The sequence below is a fragment of the Phaseolus vulgaris genome, chromosome 9, assembly GCF_000499845.2.
Source record: "Phaseolus vulgaris cultivar G19833 chromosome 9, P. vulgaris v2.0, whole genome shotgun sequence".
Classification (NCBI taxonomy): Eukaryota; Viridiplantae; Streptophyta; class Magnoliopsida; order Fabales; family Fabaceae; genus Phaseolus; species Phaseolus vulgaris.
In genome coordinates, this window is record NC_023751.2 from 24230333 (window position 1) to 24253832 (window position 23500).

Genomic DNA, 23500 nt, shown 5'->3' on the forward strand with positions numbered 1-23500 from the left:
TTGTCCTTGAGCCTTTTATTTCAAACACGCTGCTTCCATAGCAGCATGTTCAGTGTTGGTGGCTTATGGAGGTACTGCTGGCAAGGTTGAGCTCGGCTGAGATCGTGGTGGTGTTTAGAACTTTTGGTTAGTGATTTAGGTAAGAATGGGTTGTTTTGTAGTGATTTTAGGTGAAATGGTGAAAATTGGCTTTCCTAAATTCGGAGTCGAGAAAACACTTTCAAGATAGGTAATGTAAAATGTGTTTGAGGTGTTGTATTTGCATTCCATACTTGAATTTCTATAATTGAGTGGTACGTTCCCGAATAGGTAATTTGAAAACTTTATTTCGTTTGAATATTATATTCACGGAGGGAAATTTTGGAATTGTTTTATATGCATTCTATTAAACAATTTGCATGAATACTAAAATGTTTTTTCCTCTTCTTAGATTTGTTATTTTGGAAGGTAGAATGAGAGTTGGCTTGAGAATTTTAACATGTTTTTTTTATGTTTAATGTGTATTTAATTGTTGCAGGAGTATGATGAATATCCTAGGATTTACACATGGTTATCCAGGAGGTTGATGTCCGTATATGTGGGGTTAAGGTCAAGGTAGAAAAGTATTTTGATATTATGTATTATTTGGTGAATTAAATATGAAGTTGTGATAACTTTTATAGGTATTTGGTAGTCGGATGACATGTTGAAGTGAGTCAGAAAGGTTGTCTATGATTTTGGTTTTGTTATTGTTATATTAAGATCAAATACATGGAATGACCAATGAGAAAAAAATATGTATGAATTATTAAGTTGTGAGAGAGGAGATAAATACAAATGATATAAAAGGACTTAGAGGTTACTCGAAGTGGAATTAAGAAATTTGATTGTCCTTTTAGATTGTGTGAGAAATCGGTTAAAGGTAATGAAGGATGGATGGTAGAATTACTTTGTGGGTCTTATAACCATGACTTGACAGATACATTGGTAGGTTATCCATATGTTGGTAGGTTAATAGCTAATGAGAAGTTTATGCTTATGGACATGACAAAGAGTTTAGTAAAGCCTAGAAATATTTTACCAACAATGAAGGAGAATAATCAGAAGAATGTGACCACCATACGTCTAGTCCCATTGAGCAACTCACTCAATAGTTTTTCCCTATCATAGTATTCTTACACCTTATTAGGTTACACAAGTATTATCGACCTCTTTAGGTTCTCCTAGTATTCTCAACCTCTATAGGTTCTCCAAGTGTTCTAACATCTCTAGGTGCACCGAGTATTCTAACCTCTCCAAATACAATATCTTGGATTAACTTCACCAAAACAAAATTATTTTTGTAAAAATTTTATCACTCAAAGTTGGATTCAAACCTTTTGTGAAAACTATTTTCTCTTTTCGAATTCAACAATTAGTGATCCATCTCACCAGTCTAGTGTTCATGGTAAACTTAATGAACATAACCCGACACTAGAAAGACAATTATAGGAAATTAATTATAGAAACAACATGTATTTAGTTTTTTTTATTGATAATTAAATAAATGGACCAAGTGAGAGAATGTTAGCAAATCTTCGTAAATTATTTTTTTTAGAATACTTATTCAATCCATTATCAAATATCTTGTGGATTATTTGATACATGCCTTTTGCATTATTTCGAAAACGGTCAAAACTCTATGATAGATAGAACTGCCTTTGCTCTACACTTTAGTGAGCTTACTCTCCTCTTTATTATACAACATTATCGTATATAGAGAGTAAGAGTTCAAAACGTAGAAGCAATTAGTTACAATGACAATGAGGAGAGGTTAATTTCTTTTTAACTTCCACATTTATATAATTTGAATGTGTTTTTTTATATAATCTTTGATCATGTTTAAATATTAGAAACGTTTTTTCAGTCATGAACTTTATCTTACAATGAATATATAATCAAACGTTGAATAATATATGTTTGGTGTTAGGTGTTAGGTGTTTCCCTCAGATAATTTCCAAGTTCATTATGCTTCTTCTGATGGGTCTATATAATGAGTGCACTCTCAAATTTAGTTGGCCATATGAAGTACGTACCATGGGAAATAGACTAGCCAAGTTTCTTATGCGTTAAGCATAACTTGCCTTTTGTGCTACATTTAGGAGGAGATCATGCAACACATGATTAATTATTGGTTGGAGACTCCACTTACGCACGCACACAAAAGGAAACTGCAAAACCAGTTCAAATGGAAATAATCATTGTTTAAATATATCAACAAAAAAGTGATAAGTGGTTACTCTAAATAGAGCATTTTTCTTAAATAAAATCTTCATACGATGAATAACATTATTCAAAAAGTTGCATTAAAAAAAGAAGTTAGACCCCACTAAAAGACACTGCTTCTAAAGGGTTTAAAGGGTTATCACCTACACAAAGTGCATTGCTTTGATGCTGCTGTGTGCAAAGGGATTCAACCTTCCAAATATGCCATAGGGGCTTTTATTTTCTTTACATTTTTCTACCCTGGGACTCAATCTTACTAAATCTTTAGCTACGTGGAAAAAGGTTAACTATTCAAAGCAAGTACATGTAAGCAACATCTTCTCAGTGAAGTAAAGTACCAATCTTTAGCATACTCACAGTACCAATCTTGTGTTTTATTATATACCTTTCTAGTGTAGTTGACTCTGCCAGTTGTGGCTTTGCTTTCTTTACTCAAAGATTGGCCCTTCTTTGATTTTCCATTCTTTGTATGTCTAACTTAGATTCTCCAAAAACTTTGCAAACGACAAATTAACCTCATATACCGAGCCAAATTAATTAAACTAAATCTTGGTGAAGAAAACTATTAAAAAGGAAATAAAGAAATTTTTCTTTAGAAACACCTGCAGGGGACATAAAGTCTGAGTGGATGACTCATCTATCCACCAATAATTAAAATTCGTAAATAAAAATTAAACTTAAATATCAAATCCTCCTTGTCACTAAGATAACTTTATAACTAGTAAATTTCGAATTTCATTTTTTTTTTTCAAAATGCAAATCAATGTAATGATTTAATTTGTTCTTGGTTATGAAGCTTTGTAGCCCCACATGTCAAGGAAAAACAAGAAAAAGCTGAGTCAGTTCTACACAGATTCCTGGACATAATCACACAAGATATTATCACTAACCTTTGTATTGTGTTTCTTTCGAAATGTATAAAATTAATTATTTGTTTTATGCTTTATAATTAAACAAACCTTGCTTTTAATTCTATATTTAAAACTATTATTTTAAATTTAATTTTCTTTTATATAAAATTCATGTTAGATATCATGTATCAGACTTAAAAAAATATAACCATATTAAATAATTTATTAAAAAGAAAAAAATCATGTTTATTTATATTAGATGTTATTTTAAATTTTTTATTTTTAGACGGTTAAAAACTAATATATATATATATATATATATCATTATAATAGATAACTTTCAAAAATTGTAATAAAGACAAAATTTATATGACTATAGACTATAAGAAATTGTTTTCCCCTTAAATAAACTAAACAAGAAAATTATAACACGTGGACACTTAGTTCAAAACCCTTTGTCCAGTCAAGATTTTCATATAAAAAGGGTGGCAACCTTGGATGAAGCTTCATTCCATAAAAACTATGTGATAAAACTGTAATGTATTGAAAACTTTAGATATGTGTTTGATCGTATATAAATCATATAGCTCGTTTTTCTTTTCAACTGCAACTGCATATAGTAATGTGTAGAAAGTAATAAATCACATTTTTAGTTCATTGCATACTTCATTTAACATATCAATATACCATTAAATCACATCAAAGTTTAAATTTATAAACAATTCAATATATATCACAAATCTCACATAAATGCATAAATACTTACTTTTTATCATATAATTAAATAAAAAAATTATACAATAAAAGAAAAATATAATAAATCAGGCTTCTGTAGGCCAAACAAAAATTTAGTCTTGATTTAGCTTGAGCGAAAATAGACCTTAGAGCACCCTATTTTTCACTATATTCTTGCTAGAGCGAGAATTATGTCATCTGAGCGAGATATGCAGAAACCAGTTTTTAGAATTTGATATATTACAAACATATCAAACTAAAGAAGTAATTCCTTGCTACAATTGGATAGTTACTCTTTAAATCCATAATACCTATATATATTTAACATCTCTAAATCAAAATCATTCACAAACAACTAAAAATTAATATTGCTTGCACATCACTTATATCATCATACAATTCAATTTACTCTTACTCTTACTCTTAATACCTATACTGGATAAGAGTGCTCGAGGGCTCGAGACCTCGCTATTAGGCCCAAAGGGTGGGTCACGAGTTTGGCTTAGATGTTGGTCAACCCAGAAAAGGTAATTAAGATAAACTATATAATTGTTATTATCATATTATTCTGAAGATAAAATATAAAGAGATATTTTATATGTTGTGATATTATTCTATAGATAAAAGATAAAGATATATTTTATCTCCTATGATATTATTCTATAGATAAAAGATATAATTGTTATCTCTTGTGATAATATGCATGTTAGTTGCATAATAATTAATAGTTGTTGAGAATGAAAGAGGAGCACCCGAGAATAATGGTGCACATGTAAAATACCTATTGATAGTTGTTGTTAACCCTAAAAGATAGGGACGTGCAGTTAAAGCAGAATGTTGGCCTGCGGTTTAGCACCTGAAGATCATTGGTGCCCGTGGCAGGTGATTTTTCTGTTAGAGATCAAAGACTAATGTGCTTAGTATATTTTCAGTTAAGATTTTATTTTCTCAAGCGAGAAACTGTTGCATGTGCGGTTATAAAAGGGGCCTAAGACCCTAGATGAAGGTACGTTGTTTTTGCATACTAGACTGAAAACCGTTTACTTTTTGTGAGCCCTTACTGACTTGAGGGTCAGAGTGCAATCAATAGGTAGGGCGCCCTCTATCATAACGAAGTCACGTTTTAGTTCAACAGAGAGACACAAGTCAATACTCAACTTTGGCAGATCCAAGAGAAGGCGTTCAACCAAGCACTACAAGAAAATCATGAAATAGAAACCAATTTGTAGAGACCAAAATAATTAGTTACAATAGGAACTAAAATAGAGACCATTTTAGAAACTAAAAAAAATGGTTTCTAAATTATTTTCTATTATGGTTAAATAGTTTCTAAATTGGTATCTAATTAGCAACTAATGTTTTAACTACCAATTATTTAGTTTCTAAATTTGGTAGCAAAAAGTTTGGTTGCTAATTAGATACCAATTTAGAAACTATTTAACAATAATAAAAAATAATAGAAACTAATTTAGAAACCAAATTTATTTTTAGTTTCTAAAATGGTCTCTAATTTAGTTACTATTGCAACTAATTATTTTGGTTTCTACAAATTGGTTTCTATTTCATGATTTTCTTGTAGTGAAGTCACCGGTGAGAACAATACCAAACAAAACACATTCAATATTTACTCTTATAAAAAACAACATATACTATACAAAATTAACTATTTCATAGTTTAAGTTCAACCAAAACACTACTTTACTCGAAATCAAACAATCCTGTAAGGTCAAGTTTGGAACTGGTGATCATATCATCCCGACATCCAAATCTTCTAATCTAGGATTCCATTAAAAATTTAAACTAGTTTCCCTTACCTGAGTTTGAGCAAGTGCTCACTAAGAGTTCCAACTCCTACAGGGCCTAAGGAAAACTTAACTTGAACCACATAATCTTGATTAAGAATCTAATTATATCAATAGGACTCTAAGCTAACATGAACTAACCCTGAAGCTAAAAGTGATACATGCAAAGCAAACCTACCTATAACAAGTTCAAAATTTGACTCAAAGATAATAGTAAAAATGAACTTACTCCATCAGAGATTCTGATTGAGTAATCTTGTAGTATTTGCTGCTAGGAATCCAATGGTGGACTCTGATCGTCATTCTGATGACAGAGGGGTTCAGAAAGTTAAAGAGAAGGCAGAGGAAGGAAAAATGAAAAGTTTAGAGAGATGATGGTTCTTTTAAAACGAAACCTGAATAACTTATTTTTCTATTTATATACGTTTTTACTTTAGTAATTCAATATTCATGTGTCATTTATATCACTTTTATTCTAAAGCTATTTTCTACGTCCTTAGAGGTCCACTATGTACACATGGGAATATGTAACCAAACCAATATTATTTAATGGTCATGCCATGGTTGATATTATTTTTATTATGTTATTATTATTATAATTAATATTTTTATTATTAATGTCATTATTATAATTAATATTTTTATTATTAATCTTATTATTATTAATATTAACATTATTATTGTTATAACTAATATTATTATTACTAATACTATTATTAATATTATAATAATTATTATTGATAAGTATTAATATCATTATTGTGAATAATAAGAAAATTACTAATAGTATTATAATTATTATGATATTTATTTTTAATAATAATAATATCATTATTATTTTTATTAAATTATTAATGTTATTATTATTGTATTTATTATCATAATTATTTTTCTTATATTATTATCATAATCACTAAAAAAAAATTGTATTGGACAAAGTGCTTAGGGCTCAGTGTTCGGGGGGTCGGATCTCGGTGCATGGCGAAGACAGGTCAGCTAGGCTGTTGGGCCAGTAAAATGAGCCATGTGGTTGGGCCCAGTTTGGTCAGTAAACCCATCTTGACATAATTGAAATAACCTTTTATAGGTAAGCATAAGACTACTAGTAGAGGGTATTTGTGAAGCTAGGGGTACGTTTAGTACATGTGCTGTCTAGGTCATGTAAATGTTTTCTTTTAACATAAACCCATGTGTTTTAGGGCACATAGTGGTTAGGTTGCATGTATAACGAAACATGAGTAGGGTGCCTATGTAAGCAGAATGGACTCCTGATGTTGGTACATGAGTTGGTGCCCTGGTGGTTATTTTGTTATTATTTTATGCACTCCCTAGAGGAAAGATTTCATTCTGTTGCAACACCGAAAGAGTGTGCTCTTGAACAAAATATTTTCCTGTTGAGTATGCTTTCAGTTGAGATTAGATTCTCGTGAGAGAAAGGGGCTTGAGACCCTGGGTTAAGGTACGCTGTTTCTAAGACTGAAACTTACTACTTCTTAAACTCTTATAAGCCTTGTACTAACTTGATCATCGGAGTGCAATCAACAGGTAGGACCCCTCTGTTTCAACGGAGCTACGTTTCAGAACAACAAGAGACAAACAACGCTGGAGTTGGTCACCCCATTCAACAGGCAAGCAAGTCAACCGGTGAGAACAAAAATCATTAAATATAAATCAATTTTAGAGACAAAAAAATAATTAATTGCTATATGGACTAAGTTAGATATTACTTTATAGACTAAAAAATTATTGGTATGCAAATTAATTTCTACTATTGATAAATATTTTTTAAATTGATATCTAATTAGCTACCAATATTTTAACTATCAACTTTAAAATCTAAATACTTGGTAGCTAAAATCTTTGTAACTAATTAAATATCAATTTATAAAAAATTATCTATAATACAAACTAATTTGGATATAAATAATACTTTTAGTCTCTAAAATACTATCTAATTTAGTCAATATAGCAAGTAATTATTTTTGTTCCCTAAAATTGGTTTCTATTTAATGATTTTCTAGTAATGAATTATTATCTTCATTATTATTATCTTTATTACTATAAATTATTAAATTAATTTATTAATTTATTATATTTTAATATAAAATAAAATTATTTACATCACAATTACCAAAATTATTATTAATATTATTATTAATATAATCATTATCATAATTATTTTTAATATTATTATTATTACATTTTTGTTGTTGTTGTTATTATTATATTTTAAATTATTACATCTATTTATTAATTTAATATTTTCATTTTTTTTATATATACTTATAAAATAAAATCATTTGTATTACTATTATAAAAATTATCATAAGAAAATTATAATTATTATTAGAATAATTATTTTTATTTTTACTAACCCTAATTAAAAATATTATAACAAATATTTTTTTAATCATATCATGGTTAGGTGGAACAATATCTCCCTAATTGGATTCTAGATGAGTCTGGTCGTTTCACTCTTAAATCAGCTAGGACTTTTTTCTTGGAATCAAAACTTCTCTATGGTTGGGGTAAACTCATTTGGTCTTCATATATTCTGCCTTCCAAAACTCTAGTACTCTGGAAAGTTATTCATGGCGGCTTCCTACATATCAACATATTCATCATAAAGGTTTGCATATAATTTCTATGTGTATGCTTTGTGAAAAGCATGAGAAATCTATTCAACATTTATTTTTTGAATGTTCTAATGCTTTGTATATTTGGAGTTGGGTTCAACAGATTTTTCTTACTTCTCGTTTCTCTAATAAGGATGATCTTCTTTCTTTTATTAAGAGTGATGGTAGTCCTTTGCTTAAATTGATTAAGCTTGTTGTGATAACTTTTTCTATTTGGATGATATGACATATGAGAAATTAGGTTAGATTTTAGGATAAGATTGATGTTTTAAGGGTATTTCGGTAATTAGAGATTTAACTTGTCTAGTGGGAAATTCGTCTAAAGCTTCAATAAAGAAGATATGTTGGATTCCAACGTGATTAAGTTTTTTGGTATTAATACTTGTACTGGTAAAGTTATTCATCCTCTTCCTGTTAGATAGGAGTTCCCTTCACCAGGCTGGGTTAAAATTAACACTGATGGGGCTGCTAGGGGATATCCTGGTCTTGATACTTGTGGAGGTATGGGAGTTTATTAGCGCTTTCTTTGCGTTTCTTGAAGTTCAAACTGCTATGATTGTTGAGTTTTATGGAGTTATATATGCTATGAAGGAAGCTCAAAAGATGGGGATTACTAATGTATGACTTGAATATGATTTTGTCTTGGTTTGTGCTGCATTTATTGCTAGGACTAATGTTCAGTGGATGCTTCCTAATCGATGAAATACTTGTCTTAATTACTGTGGGAAAATCAGGTTTAGGGTTACTCATGGGAATGCGTGTGGTGATAAGTTGGCTAATTTAGGATTTATTTATAGAGAATCATTTCATTGATATAATAGGCTTCCATCTAGTTTGTTCTTAGAATTCTTTATGAATAGGTATAGTATACCTATGTATCGTTTTTGTTAACATATGAGTTTTGGTCTAGTCCTTCCATATTTTTCTTTTGTATTTTCTTTCTTTTTTCTTTTTTTAATAACTTTTTCATGTGATGGAAGATGATTGTTGTTACTTGAAGTGTCAGCTAAGCTAAGATGCCAAGTTGCATAATGATGCCTAACATTTTTTACAAAAGAAAATTATAACAAATATATTTATATTGTGAAATATACTAATGGATTTTACCGACAAATAATATTTGCATCTAGATACCAATAGATATTATCGATGGATACTATTTCGCACTTAATTATTGACGGATTTTGGCGATAGATATTATCGATGGATACTATTTCGCACTCAATTATTGACAACAAATATTGAATAACGCTCAATTATAAACAAACTTTTATTTCGGTTGATAAAAATTTGTCTTTAAAATTTCTTGTTAATTAAAAAATTACTGATTGACACAAAGTCATTAATAATTTTCTATCAGTAAATAATTAATTTCTTGTAGTGCATGTGAGCAGATGGTGTTGCAGGTGATATATCTCCACATTGAACAAATTGAGTGTCCATTAGTGCAGAAAACACTTATAACATTGGTTCTATGAGATATATAACACTGGTTCCATTATCGATTTAGATCTTAGCGATGTAAAATATCAATTACATATAACACCGATTGTAAAAACTGATGTAATATGTACCAAAATCTGAATAAAATATTAAAAAATATATGTACTCTAGAAGGCATATATAACACCGATTGTGTCTCCCAATCGGTGTTATATGTGCTCTAGAGTCACATACAAACCCTAAACCCAATACCAAAGTGTTCAATATATAAAAATCAAAACAACAATTTAAAAAGTAAAATATAATACATTATATTTCAAACATAATACATCATAAGAGAGAAGCAGCGGGGGGGGGGGGGGGGGGGGGGGGGTGAGCGGGGGGAGCAGTGGAGGCAGCAATTTTAGCAAAAGCAAAATGAACTCTTGAGTAAGAAAACTTAGAATAGCGCGAATGGAGAGTGAGGGTACGAAGCAAGAAAATAAGGTAAAAACATATATTACACCGATTATGAGTAATAACCGGTGTAATATACCTTTTTATTAACAAACTTGTTTTTTACTCTGAGATGACATATAATACCGGTTGTGTAGCCCAAACGGTGTTATATGTAATTTTTAAAACTTTAAAAGCTTTTTTTTTTAATTTGAAAATTACATATAAACCAGTTACTCTATCCAATCGGTGTTATATGTAGTGCCTAGAATTAAATTTTTCAATTTGTTTTTAAACTCTAGGAATGACATATAACATTGATTGTATAGAGGAATCAGTGTTATGGTCATTTTTAAAAACTTTTAATTTTTTTTAATCTAGGAATGGCATATAACACTGGTTCCTCTATCCAATCGGTGTTATATGTAATCCCAGAGATAAAATTTTTAAAGCCCTTTCTTTTTGCTCTGAGCATCACATATTACACCGGTTGGATAGTCCAAGAGGTGCAATATGTGCTAAATTTTACAAAAATATCATCATATTTTTGTTTACACCGGTTCTCATTTAACTGGCCTAATATGTCGTTGTAAAAAATATTATTTACACTAGTGGTTTTACATTTCTTTTTGTTATTTTGTTTTTGATATATATTAAACTAAATTTAATAATTTATAATTTGGTTTATGAAATCTAATTTACCTTGACTCAACTTATCATTCCGACTTCACCCACAACAAATTGGTAAGTTAAATATGTCGATTTGCCTAAATTTTATATAGTTCCTTTTAAGTAGGAAAACACGAATATTTATTTATTTATTTTGTATATATTTAACAAAACTTAATACATAATGAATTAAAAAATTACTTTAATTTAACATTGTTTTAGAGGTATTTTTAGGTAGATTGTTGTCAACCTGATCCATCATGGATTTAACTCGAATGTCCTTTGAATCCAATTTTTTAATCTATTATAAAATTTATTTTTTGACCTTGAATCAGATTTATCCATAAGTTCTAGACACATATATTAACAATTATTTTTAATTAAACAAAGTCTTTATATTACTTTTTTTTATCGACAATAAAAAATGAATAAATGTGAACCACTTTAGGGGTGGTCTAACCCTTATAAAGAAATTCCTCCTTAGCAAGCCCCTCTAGACATACACCCACATATATCTATAAAGACCACTTCCAATAGAATCCAGAATACAAACACCTAAGATACTTTGATTGAACACCTAATAGAGTACAACCTTACATCATCCTCATACAACCAGAGGATGAAGACATCAATCTGAAAAGGAGAAATACACAGAATGTAACTTAAACGTAACTCAAGATCAAGCCTTTAATTGAACCAAGACAAACACTTCCAAAACATCAACTACACCCCCTAAAAGATTACACTATTTTTATGTTTTTAATTTTATGTTTCCAAACCTCATTGACTGACACAATCAATATTATATTACTAGTAAAAAGTAAATAGAATTAGATTTCTTGTTGTTTTGTTGTGAACTATGGTTTCAATGTTGATTAATTAAAACAATGTATGGTTCTTTCTTTTTACACGGTTAATAAGTTTTGATTTTTTTTTCATAATAGGTTTGGTTTGCAAAATTATAGATTTTTTTTTAATTATCATTGGTTTTTGTTGGGTTTATATGATTTATTTTTTCTTTTTAAATATTCTTATTTTCTAGAAAGTAAATTATTGTTGAAATATGAAGTGATAGTCTAATTGTAATTCATAATATTGTAGTTATAACTTTATAGAGTGAAGCCTTTTATAAAAAATAAAAATAAAGCAAAACAAATAAGTTGAAAATAACATAACTTATTCAATCCCATGTCAAGAAAATTTCGCAATTTTTTTTTACAATCAAGAAATCTCACTCAGCTTCCTATAATTTGTTGAAAAGTAAATGGTATTTTTAGACGTTTGATTTGAAAAAAAAATCATAACTCTTAATTAAATGGTACAATTTTTTTTATTTCATGTATAAAATATTTAAAAGAGAAAAATAACTTTATAACTTTATAGAGTGATGCCTTTTATAAAAAATAAAAATAAAGCAAAACAAATAAGTTGAAAATAACATAACTTATTCAATCCCATGTCAAGAAAATTTCACAATTTTTTTTACAATAAAGAAATCTCACTCAGCTTCCTATAATTTGTTGAAAAGTAAATGGTATTTTTACACGTTTGATTTGAAAAAAAAAATCATAACTCTTAATTAAATGGTACAATTTATTTTATTTCATGTATAAATATTTAAAAGAGAAAAATAGTTATTACTATTTTTTATTTATTAAACCGTATTTTTTTTATGCTATCACAATGAATATCACTAAGGTTATCACTATTATTATTATTATTATAATTATTTTACAATTATCACAATCTAGCTTGGTACTCTGATTTAAACAGAGTGAATTTAAAGTTAAAAAAAGAAAAAAAGACAGATGGATAATCAGTTTATCAAGATGTAGAAAGGTTAGGCATATATTGATAGAAAAGGCAAAGAAAAAGATGTTCTAACACTGATAAGAACTTTTGTTTAGCATAAAGTTAGTTAGTTAAGTATCATGGGGTTTTACATCTTTCTTCTCGCCTCTTCCCTCGTCAACAATCACCTTTGTTTGCTTTCTCATTCCCACGCAGAGGCTATATAATACGTACGCAAGCATTCATTCATTCATGTGCTTGCCACCACCATCACCACTTCATACAGAAAACTTAACCCAATGGAAAGGCTAAATTTTATAAAAAATGGAGTGAGTAGTTTGCCTCCAGGTTTTCGTTTCCAGCCAACAGATGAAGAACTTGTGTTTCAGTACTTGAAATGTAAGATCTTCTCCTGCCAGTTGCCTGCTTCAATCATTCCTGAGATCAATGTCAGCAAGTATGATCCCTGGGATTTGCCAGGTACAACCAATTTCTTCTTCTATACGTGCTTATTTTTTTCTACCAATGAACAAGATTCTAAAGGTGTACCACAAAATCGTTTATACTTTTTATTTTTTTTATCATATCAGCAAAGAATATAATATGAATAAAAGGAAAACATTCCCCCATACATTCATAAAAGTTAATTCTAACCTTGTACAACAACTGCAACAGAGCCAAAAAAAAACCCTAACTTACATAAAATTGACAACTAATGCTAAAACAATTGGCTACATAAGTTCGTAACTACAAAACAGAACACAAAAAGCAGTGCAGCTAACAAAATCTAAGTTTATACTTCTTTTACTTAACGTCTAAGTTTTAACAAAACATGGCTGACTCATGATATGGGATTAAAGTAGAGTACACAGACTATCAAGTTTTTCAGTCTAGTCCAGTCACAATATTCATGTATTATATTTCTGTTTAGTTCATACTATAAAATAATTTTATATTAATTATACATAAGTATTTCGATCTCAAGTTAGCAAATTTGATATTGTCCGCTTTGGAGGTCGGTGTTCCGTCACGGTTTTGTTCTTAAAAAGCGTATCGATGGGTTGAAGGATGAGGAAGTATATAAATTGTCATTGGTCTCGACTCTTGAGTGATGTGGGACTATATTGACGTACGGGAACAAGCCCCCAGTTGAGGTCTAACGGAAGTAGATTCCCACTAAGGAGCCTCCTCGACCCCACGGTGGACGCAAAAAATGTTCTTACAAGGTCGAGATTCTCTTAGAGTGACTCCTTTGTCTTTGTCTTCTCGTCCTCACGACTTCTAGGCTTAGTGTGTACTTCCTTTCTCTGAGATGAGCGGGGTGGGTACCTATGAAGGCGCTCCAACGCTCAAGTTAGTCCAAGTACAATATGCAGGTGAGTTAAGAGTAAAAGATTACCTGACGCTAGGTCTCCTCTGATATTTATATCTTTGGAATGAACCTCAACTATCATGGGCCTACTCTTGGATTTAGATGGAGCCTAATTATGTCTTAATCATAATTTATAGGGTTTAATTACAGATAATCACAAGTTTATTGCATGTTATTAAGTTTATTCAACCTTATCGACCTTTCAGCCTCTCGGCCATCCAGTAGTACAATAAGTATCAAGTTAATTAAAGTATTAAGCCAGCTAAAAAAAAATACAAATAAAGAAAAACCAAACGAAATAGAAAATGAATCATCAGCATGCAAGACCTAATCAACGAAAATGAGCTTATTACAATAGTAGATTAGTGCATGATTATAACTTAACTGTTCCAATCTTGTTTATGTATTTAATTAGGAAATTGTGATGATGAAAAAGAGAGGTACTTTTTCAGCTCCAAGGAGGCCAAGTACCGAAATGGAAATCGTATGAACCGAACCACAAACTCTGGCTATTGGAAGGCAACGGGATCAGACAAAAAGGTTTCATCGTCAATAAATAATGGCATTTCCGGGTTAAGAAAGACTCTTGTATTTTATGAAGGAAAATCTCCAAACGGCTCCAGAACTGAATGGCTCATGCATGAATATCGACTCCTCAGTGTGGAAACTAGTGCTTCCAAACCAATCCAAGTATGTTTATTATCTAAAAACCATTGGAAGAAAAAAAAAAAAACACCAGTATTGCTTATGACAAATTATATCTATTTGTTAACTGCTTTGGGGTTCATAACTATTCACAGGAGATAGGGGATTGGGTTCTGTGTCGCATATTCATCAAGAAAAGAAGCATAGAAAGTGATAACAACACTACTCCTCCCAGACAGAAGAATGCAGTGACGAATAATGTTGAGGTGGCTGAGCCAAGATTCTTTGAGTTTTTTAGTGTTCATCACAATTCAGTTCCCGCTCCTATACATTCTTCTACACTCTCATCTTGTTCAAGTTCCAATAACGTTGAAGAGGTCTCTTCTCCTAACCACGAACAAACAAGCGACTAGGCTAATTTATAAATGAGCTCGTTGATAATTCTGTAATGCATATATAGTTGGAGAGAGAAATAATTTTTTTTTCAAAATGGAATAATGTTAAAATTGTACCACATTATAATTATAAAATATTGTCTTTTATTTGTTATTCTCAAAATAACATTTTCCTTTAAAAATGCAATGCTCATTTGCAAATTTTCATTAAGGAAAATTATTAAAGAGAATATTCACGCTGATTTGGAGCTAAAGAGCTAAAGGAACACATTATTGGAGGTGTCTCACCAGCAGGAATGATTGACTTAAATTAAAAAAAAAAATACATTAACACTATATATTTTTAGGATGATATAGTACTTTAACACTCAATATAGTAAGGGTTGTGAAGTGAGTGTAGTTTGCTCTTTTATTGTCAAACTAACTTTTTTTATATTTTTATTATTTGTTAAATGTTAATTTTAATAAATATTCTTTCACACCATTGCTGAAAATTACATCCATCTATTTTTTAATAAAATATTATATTTTAATATTATAATAAATTTTTTGAGTTATAAGTTATGTAGAAAAGAATCAAAGTATAAACAATATTAATTTTTAGATTGTCTATCTAATAATTATTCGCTTCAAAATTTTAAGGTTTATATATATATATATAAGTTATATATATGCTAATTATTTTAAAAGTCATAGAGTATCTTTATAAACTAAATTCCTTCTCCTAATTACGTTTAAAAAAATTCCTATCTTAATGAATGGTCTCACTACTGAAACGTTAGCTATAGTCAAAGTACAGATCAAATATTAGTATTAAATCTTAATAATTTAACTGTGGGATTAAAATTTCTTATTGAATAAGTTATATATATATATATATATATATATTATATAAAGAGAGAGAGAAAGAAAGAAGAGAGAATTGCAAAATGAATCTTATCATTTAATCACAGCATCTACTAATTTGTCTTAGTATTTTTGTAACAGATAAACTTTTTAAATTTAATGACTAATTTATTAAAATCTATAATAATTAACGGAAAATAATAGATATTTTGTAATCGGTTCAAACATCTAAGGTTATTTTTTACTAAGCAAAAATGTGTATTGTATAATAAGTCCAATTTTATCTTGTAATTCCATAATATTTTTTCTTTGTAATTCCATAATGTAGACAAAACAGTGACGAGGAATAAAAGAATCGCTGCTTTTAGAAAGCAAAAGTTGATAGGGCCGTAAAGGTAACTGAGTTATTGTTTTTTAAACAGATAAAATAAGTTTCAAGAACCTTTTATGCATTACTTACAAAGAAAGAATAAATATTATTCACTAATCATACTCATTACAAGAAATTATAATTTGAAATTGAATAAAAGACTTGGCAATTGATTAGTACAAATAAATTTATAACAACACCGATTTATAACTAATTCAATTTTTTTAATTCAAATTCCAATTTGACTCGAATATGCAATTATAAAATTAAGATTTGCTTATAAAATTTATGTTCAATTTCAATGCAAATCCTAGGAAATTGATAACATCAAGAAATTAGAACATGAATGAGAAATGAAAATTTGTTAACAATTATAATGCCAAACAAATCTTCAAATTAATTTGTTTCAAATGCAAATGAAAATACAATATTGTCTTGGGGAGGATCGTACGACTAATGTCACGGCTCGGCTCTTATCACTGGCCGATCGAAGTAAAGGTTCACGTCCGTAGGACCGACCGATTACAAAAGTCCAATTACGCTCAATCAATAAAGCTAATCCGCGATTAAGAACTAGGTAATGCAGTCATAAACGCGGTCCAACTTTTTAACCTGACACAATAAGGAAGGTCACCAAAGATAATATAAATAGCGCATATTCCAAGAATCAGGTACATCATCATATACAGTGCTCTGAGAATCGAGTACTGAACGTCTTTGCTGACTTTAGCATCGGAGTGCCTTCTGCAGGTACCCTCTGAGTCTGGATTACGAGAAGATTGAGGCCTGGAAGGAAGGGAGCTAAAGGATAGACAACCGACCCTTTAAATAGTTCTCTAGGCCCCAACCCTCATACAAGAACAATTGGCACGCACCGTGGGATCGAGAGAAATTGAGTAAAGAATGCTAGTAGATGGTATCAACCCGCAACATGACAAGTGAGAGGATGACCAAAGTTGACCAGATGACGTTGTTATTGTCTCTACAGAGAGGAGATGGCTAAGCTAAGGAGGAGAAATGAAGAAGTGAGCAGGAAGAACGAGCAGGAGATCCAAGCTCTTCGTAGGGAGAACGAAGATATGAAGAAGAAGTTGGTCGAGGGAGGACCATCCATTGTGCCGACTAACCTTGTCGGTAGGTCATTCACCTCCCCAGGACAAGGCCCCCACTCAAGAGATGGATGGTGAATCTTGTCCTAACAAGTCAGTCCGCACGATCGGTACCATGGATTCAGTGCTTCGACACCCTTTCACCGATTCTATCATCGGAGTTCCACTACCGGACAAGTGGAAAGGCTTCAACAGGGATTGCTATGATGGCACGACCAATCCAGATGAACACATGGATGCGTACTCTACGCGCATGAGCCTATACACCTCAGACGATGCGGTCTTGTGCTGAGTGTTTCTGACGTTGTTGAAGGGAGGAACTTTCAACCGGTTCACAAAGCTCTCTCCCAACTCTGTCGACATCTTCACGACATTGATGTCCAAGTTTGAGACGCAGTTTGCCACAAGCCGACCGCACCACCTGACCTCCATTGCCCTGGTTGGCATCCGCTAGGAGAAGGGAGAGTCCTTGAGGACCTCTTTCGATAGATTCGGCAAGGTAGCAATGAGCATTCAGAACCTCAGCCCAGATGTGACCATGCATCACATGCTGACGGCCTTACGGCCGGGACCATTTGCCGACAGCCTCTGCAAGCAGCCGACCAATAGCTTGGACAAGATCAGGAAGAGAGCTGCCAAGTATATGCAATTGGAGGAACTAAGAGAGTTCCATAACCAAACCTGGGCGGAGGCCATCAACGAGAAGGGAAGGAGGAGAAGGAACATCAGGGCTGATCGGCCAATCGGGGAGACTCGCGCAGGGATTACCATAGCAGCTGGTTCTCAAGATATACCTCCTTGACGACCGAGAGGGGGAGGATCCTAGACCCCTCTTAGTGCTGAGTTGATCCCTCCATCCAGGAAAGCATCAAGCCCAAAGAATGTCGACCGTAGGAAACGGTGTCGGTATCACAAGAACAGTGAACATTCCACCAAGGAATCTTAGGCCCTCAAGGATAAGATAGAGAAACTTATCTAGGCTGGGCACCTGCAACGATTCGTCCAAGGTGGCTAAGGCATAAGAAGATCCCCTAGGCGGGACGAGCCCGCGAAGCGAAGGAACTACTCCCCTCCAAGGGCAAGAGGACGTGGAATGCCACGTATCTAAAATTTTATTATGGTTAATTAATAAACTTTATGCACTCTTTCCTCATCCAACCATTTTTTCCTTAAGGAGGGTTTTCGGTCATGCGGATTTTAACGAGGCGTTTCTCTCTAATTGTTTGCCATTTAAAGTCAAGTTCACGCATCTTTCTGCGCTCGGTTTAGTCTGGATGAAGCCTTAACCGACATACCTTGTCGATATCGCAAAATCCTCGGATCGGTTTGGATGAAGCCTTAATCGACATACCCTGCCGATACTACAAAATCCTCGGATCGGTCTGGATGAAGCCTTAATCAGCATACCCTACTGATACCGTAAAACCCTAGATCGGTCTAGATGAAGCCCTAATAGGCATACCCTATTGATATTGCAAAACCTAGTGTCGGTCTAGACGAAGCCTTAATCGGCATACCCTGCCGATACCGTAAAAGTTGGATGCAATCAAGGACGTAACCTTAACCGACTTACCCTATTGACACCCAAAAGACTCACGTTTGGCCTAGATGAAGCCTTAACTGGCATACCCTACTGAAATCTTAAAACGCATTACAAGCACAATCGGATCGATTACTTAACTTGTTCATTTTTCTTCATTCAACTGACTAATGAACTTAACTAGTTCAATTTTCTTTGTTCAACTAAGTTATCCGACTAATGAACTTAACTTGTTCAATTACGATCAAGGAACTTAACTTGTTCAAATAAGGCTACAATATACGAAGAAACGACCATTTCATAAATGAAGAAAGCAAGAAGGAGGCCACACCCCGACCTCGAATGTAAAGCAGTAAAATGCCACATCCTGGTCGAAGGAAGCAAGAAATTTAAACCTAAAACTTACTGATCATCGACTTGAACACCTTCGGTTGATGCTCTCCAAGGCCCTCACCTCGGCCCTTAGCAAGATCTGACCCTCAAACACCTTGTTTTCGGGGTCGAACTCACCAGACGATGACAGACTAGTGAAGAAGCTAAGATCCCTCCACAAAAGTCTTCTAACCGAGTATGTGTTAGCTCCATAAACCCTTGCAAAGCTAAAGCATTTATCATGAAAAAGACAATTTAAAAAAATAAACTAAGAACTAACCAAGGAATTTTGGACAAGATTTGGGACTGCCAAACACCAAAGCTTAGCAACTTTATTAACGATAGGAGAATTAACAACCAAATGTAGATTAATGGTTTTGAAAATGATCCTGCCTGTTGACCAGAGCGTTGAAACCTGCCTCGTCAAAGGATCGACTTGCGCACCGCTTCAAACGTCCGTCCTTCTCCAAGATCCACCTCAAGAACCTGCAAAAGAACAGAGCGACGCCCCTGCGGCCGATCGCACTCCAACGCCCAAGTCAGTGACTGAACCACCGAATACTGAGAGCAAGAACGCTCCAGAAATCTCAAGGAACCGTGCAATGTTCTCTCTCACAGTGTGCTCTAGAACTCGCAAGCGTAAAGAGTATAATCTGAACGTGCGTACCCCAGAAAGTTCGTTGAGAACTCTTATATACCTGGTCACTTTCTCTTTCCTGGCAGTTACAGATTTAGACACGTGGCTCGCATCCAACTGTACACGTGCCATCATCTGGAGCCTCCTTGACTTGGGAGCTGCTTCTACTCTCATTTTGGCTAAGTTATTTATGCATGGTACTGCCCAGTGCATAGCTAACTTGGGAGCGCGATCTCTACTGGAATTGGCGAGTTAGGGTGCCTTCGTACACCTTCCCTGTGGTCTCGCCGGCCGCCTTCATAATCTGCACCACCTTCATCTCTGGCGATGTGCTTGCTCTTCCGATCTCCAATCACTAGGTCGCCTGAGTTTACATCTGGCGACTTCATCTTTAACCCGGTGATCGCCGATTCTGGTATGCTGGAGATCGGAACACGCCAACTTAATAACTGGTGACTTCACGAGCCCCCCGACTTCCTTCCCTTCTGCCAACCTGGCGCCTTGTCAACACGCCTATACTGTAGCTGGATGCCACGTCATCACTTCCGACTACCAGGGCGGTACACAAGCCCCCCAGTCTTAAGCGAAGACTTGTCCAGCGAAAAGACTAGAAGAGTCACGTCAATACCGGTCTACGTGGCACTGACGCAGAATTCCAAGCGGTTGTACCTTCTGCTTCTCTGACGCTCCACCAAACCCCTCGCCCATCACTCGACACGTGGCTTCATCAACGGTTACCTTCAGTTACCGTTTGCGCTTCCCAAACCCATTTCGAAAAAACTCTTAAACCCATCTTCACTCCACACTGTTCCATCACTTTTCTTCGTATTCACAAACGCTCTAACTCCCTCCTGCAAAAACCTCTCAGCGCTCTCCAACATTCTGAATCACCATCATCCTTCATCGTCTTCCTGATCATCAAAAGGTACCTACTTTCCTTCTCCTGCTGGTTTTTCTTGCATTTTAACCGATTCGCATCATCCTGTAACTGTCTGGTGCATACGCTGTGGGTTGCTTTTTCCATTTCTCCTTCTACGCAACTTAGGGCTTCGTTAATCGTCGCAACGAACCTTCGTTCGTTCGCTTTTCACCCTTCTCCCACGATCGAGTCAGCCTCTGCGAACCCTGATCATTTTTCCTTTTCTTCTTCCTTTGCAGCTTCGAGAATGACCCGCTCAAAGATCACCCCGAATCCTCCTCTTTCATCGCGACACCCCTCTTCTCAAGCACTCATCCCACCGCGAGCACGCGGTGCTTCATCTTCCCAGGCTGAGAGGCCTGCACCTTCCCGCCCCAACCTGGCCCAAGCGACTCCACCTATCGCCGGAGGAACCCCCGTTCCCCTGCCAGACTTCGAAAAACTCTACCCCTGGGCCAACTCGACCCTGTTGAGGGAAACGTCTTCCGTGAACACTGCTGGAGCAGTCTTGCGATTGACTAAGGGGGATGAGCCTCACCAAACATTTCATAAGGAGCACGATGAAAAGATGATAGTGCTACCTTGCCCCCCCGATCTGCCCGTTTGTGCCGACGATAAGGTGAGCGCTGACGAGCCCTTCTGCTTCGTCTACACAACCTTATTCAAGAAGGTGAAGCTCAAGTTTCCTTTCACCCGTTTCGAAAGGGAGCTCCTTACCGAGCTCAACATCGCCGCCGCCCAGCTCCATCCCAACAGCTGGGCGTTTGTGTGAGCGTTCCAAGTGATGTGCGACCATCTGGGGTTGCCCGCATCCGTAGATGTATTTCTGTTTCTCTTCGAAGCCAAGCACCCAGGAGACCGCCTGTGGGTTAGCTTGAATGGGATTGCTGGGAGGTCGATCTTCTCCATCTTCCAGCAGTCTTATAAAGACTGGAAAGGGAAGTTCGTCCAAGTGCGCCCTAACGACAAAGACGTCTCCCTTCTCGACGGCTTCCCCTTGTACTGGGTGGACAAGGGGAAAGAAGAGTCCAAGAGCTGCTTCAGGAGACCCAGAAGTCCTGATAGCATGGGAGTGTTGGACAGAGATCTCTGCCTCTTTTGGAAAAGGGTGGCGGATGCCAACATCACTTTCCTCACCACCACATTGATCTGCTTCGAGTTCTACGAGGACCAACTCGAAATTCGAATAGGTTAGAACGTTTAAACTGTTGTTTTAGTACTGCCTCCGTTTAACTGTTTCTGAGCGTCTTGTGCGTTATGCGCAAGACTTTGGTTTTATTTAAGCCCACCGATCATCTGCTTTGCTGCATCCTGCCTTATGCACTTATTTTCTCTCTGAGTTAACCCATGCATTTTCGCTCTTATGCAGATAACATGCTGGGCAAGGGCATGCTCGCTGAATTGAGGGCGCTCGCCCGAACCCACGGGTTGGCGACGGGCTCTCAAACAGTGCCAAATTCCGTGGTGGAGATCGCCGCCACTCAGGGCCGATCGCCACCTAAGGGCCCAGCTCCCTCCGACGTCCAACCCGCCGCCCAGCGTAAAAAACTTGTCCTCAAAAGGCCCAAGGGGAAAGCTCCCCAGATAGTACACGAGGAGGAGGAAGAAGATGACGAGGTCACCGAAGATGGCCTCGTTACAAAGAGGAAGAGGGTGGCACCTTCTTCACCACCTGCCCCACCCCCTCTTCCAATCTCAACACCGCCATCCACGCCTGCTCCGCCTCCAACAATGCCATCTCCACTAGCTCCCGCTTCCCCAATCCAAGCCATTCCATTGGCAACTGCGCCACCTGCGGTCGAGGCCGTCGAAGACAATTTCTTGGAGGACCCCCCAAACGCCTCCACGCCATATGTATCAGCTGGAGGGGGTCCTCCTTCTAACGCCTCAGTCGCAGATGTCGCTCCAATCGGGGATGAGGTTGCCCACACCTCTCCGATTCTGATCACCGAGAGTCCCCGATGTCGCCACCACGAGCAAAAGCACCCTGAAGAACCAACTAAAGAGGGTGGCGACGGAAACCAACAACAGGCCCCACCAGCGCCTCTCCAAGCAGCAAACCTCCCTCTTGAGGTCACGAGGATGTGGGAGCCTTTATCTGCTAAGCTGAAGACGATAGCAGAAAACATCCCTGCCATCATAACTAGGGCGGTGCAGAGCTCCACCAGGAAGCTCCAGGACGACCTCTTCAACCTTAAAACAGAGAACAGCACCATGAAGGTTGAGGTGGAGAAGTTGTCCTTCAACTTGACACTCGCGGAGATTGAACACTCCCGAGTAGAAGACGCAATGAGCACCGAGCTCAGATTGGCGCGCAAGGAGGCCACTGATCTCCGCCATAAGGTGCAGCAATTGGCTCAAGAAAAGATTGAACTGGAGAGCAAGATTGTGCCTTATCGCGTCAAGGTGGCTGACCTGGAGGCTCTCATAAAAACTGACGCCGCCAAGGTGAAGAAATTGGAGCAAAGGTCAGCCGACCGAGAGACCCTCCTTGGAAAGGTGGAAAAGGCGAGGGATGACGCCATGGCTGAGCTCGCCGAAGCCAACAAGGAAAAAGGAGAGCTCGCTGCCGAATTGGGACAAGTGCAAGCAGAATCCAAGAAGGTTGCTGAAGACCTTCTCCAGGCTCAAGAAACCAATGAACAACTCAAGAAGCAAGTTGAAGAGCTGGAGCAGCAGAATAAGGAGC

The 23500-nt window shown here is 35.3% G+C and overlaps 1 protein-coding gene across 1 annotated transcript; it reads left to right on the forward strand.

Moving 5' to 3' along the window:
* Window positions 1-12692: 12692 nt before the first annotated feature.
* On the forward strand, window positions 12693-15169 carry LOC137821040 (NAC domain-containing protein 83-like). The gene is made up of 3 exons (XM_068625452.1): window positions 12693-13086; window positions 14394-14668; window positions 14779-15169. The coding sequence occupies exons 1-3, from the start codon at window positions 12906-12908 to the stop codon at window positions 15034-15036; spliced, it is 714 nt and encodes a 237-aa protein (XP_068481553.1). The 5' UTR covers window positions 12693-12905; the 3' UTR covers window positions 15037-15169.
* The last annotated feature ends 8331 nt before the right edge of the window (window positions 15170-23500 follow it).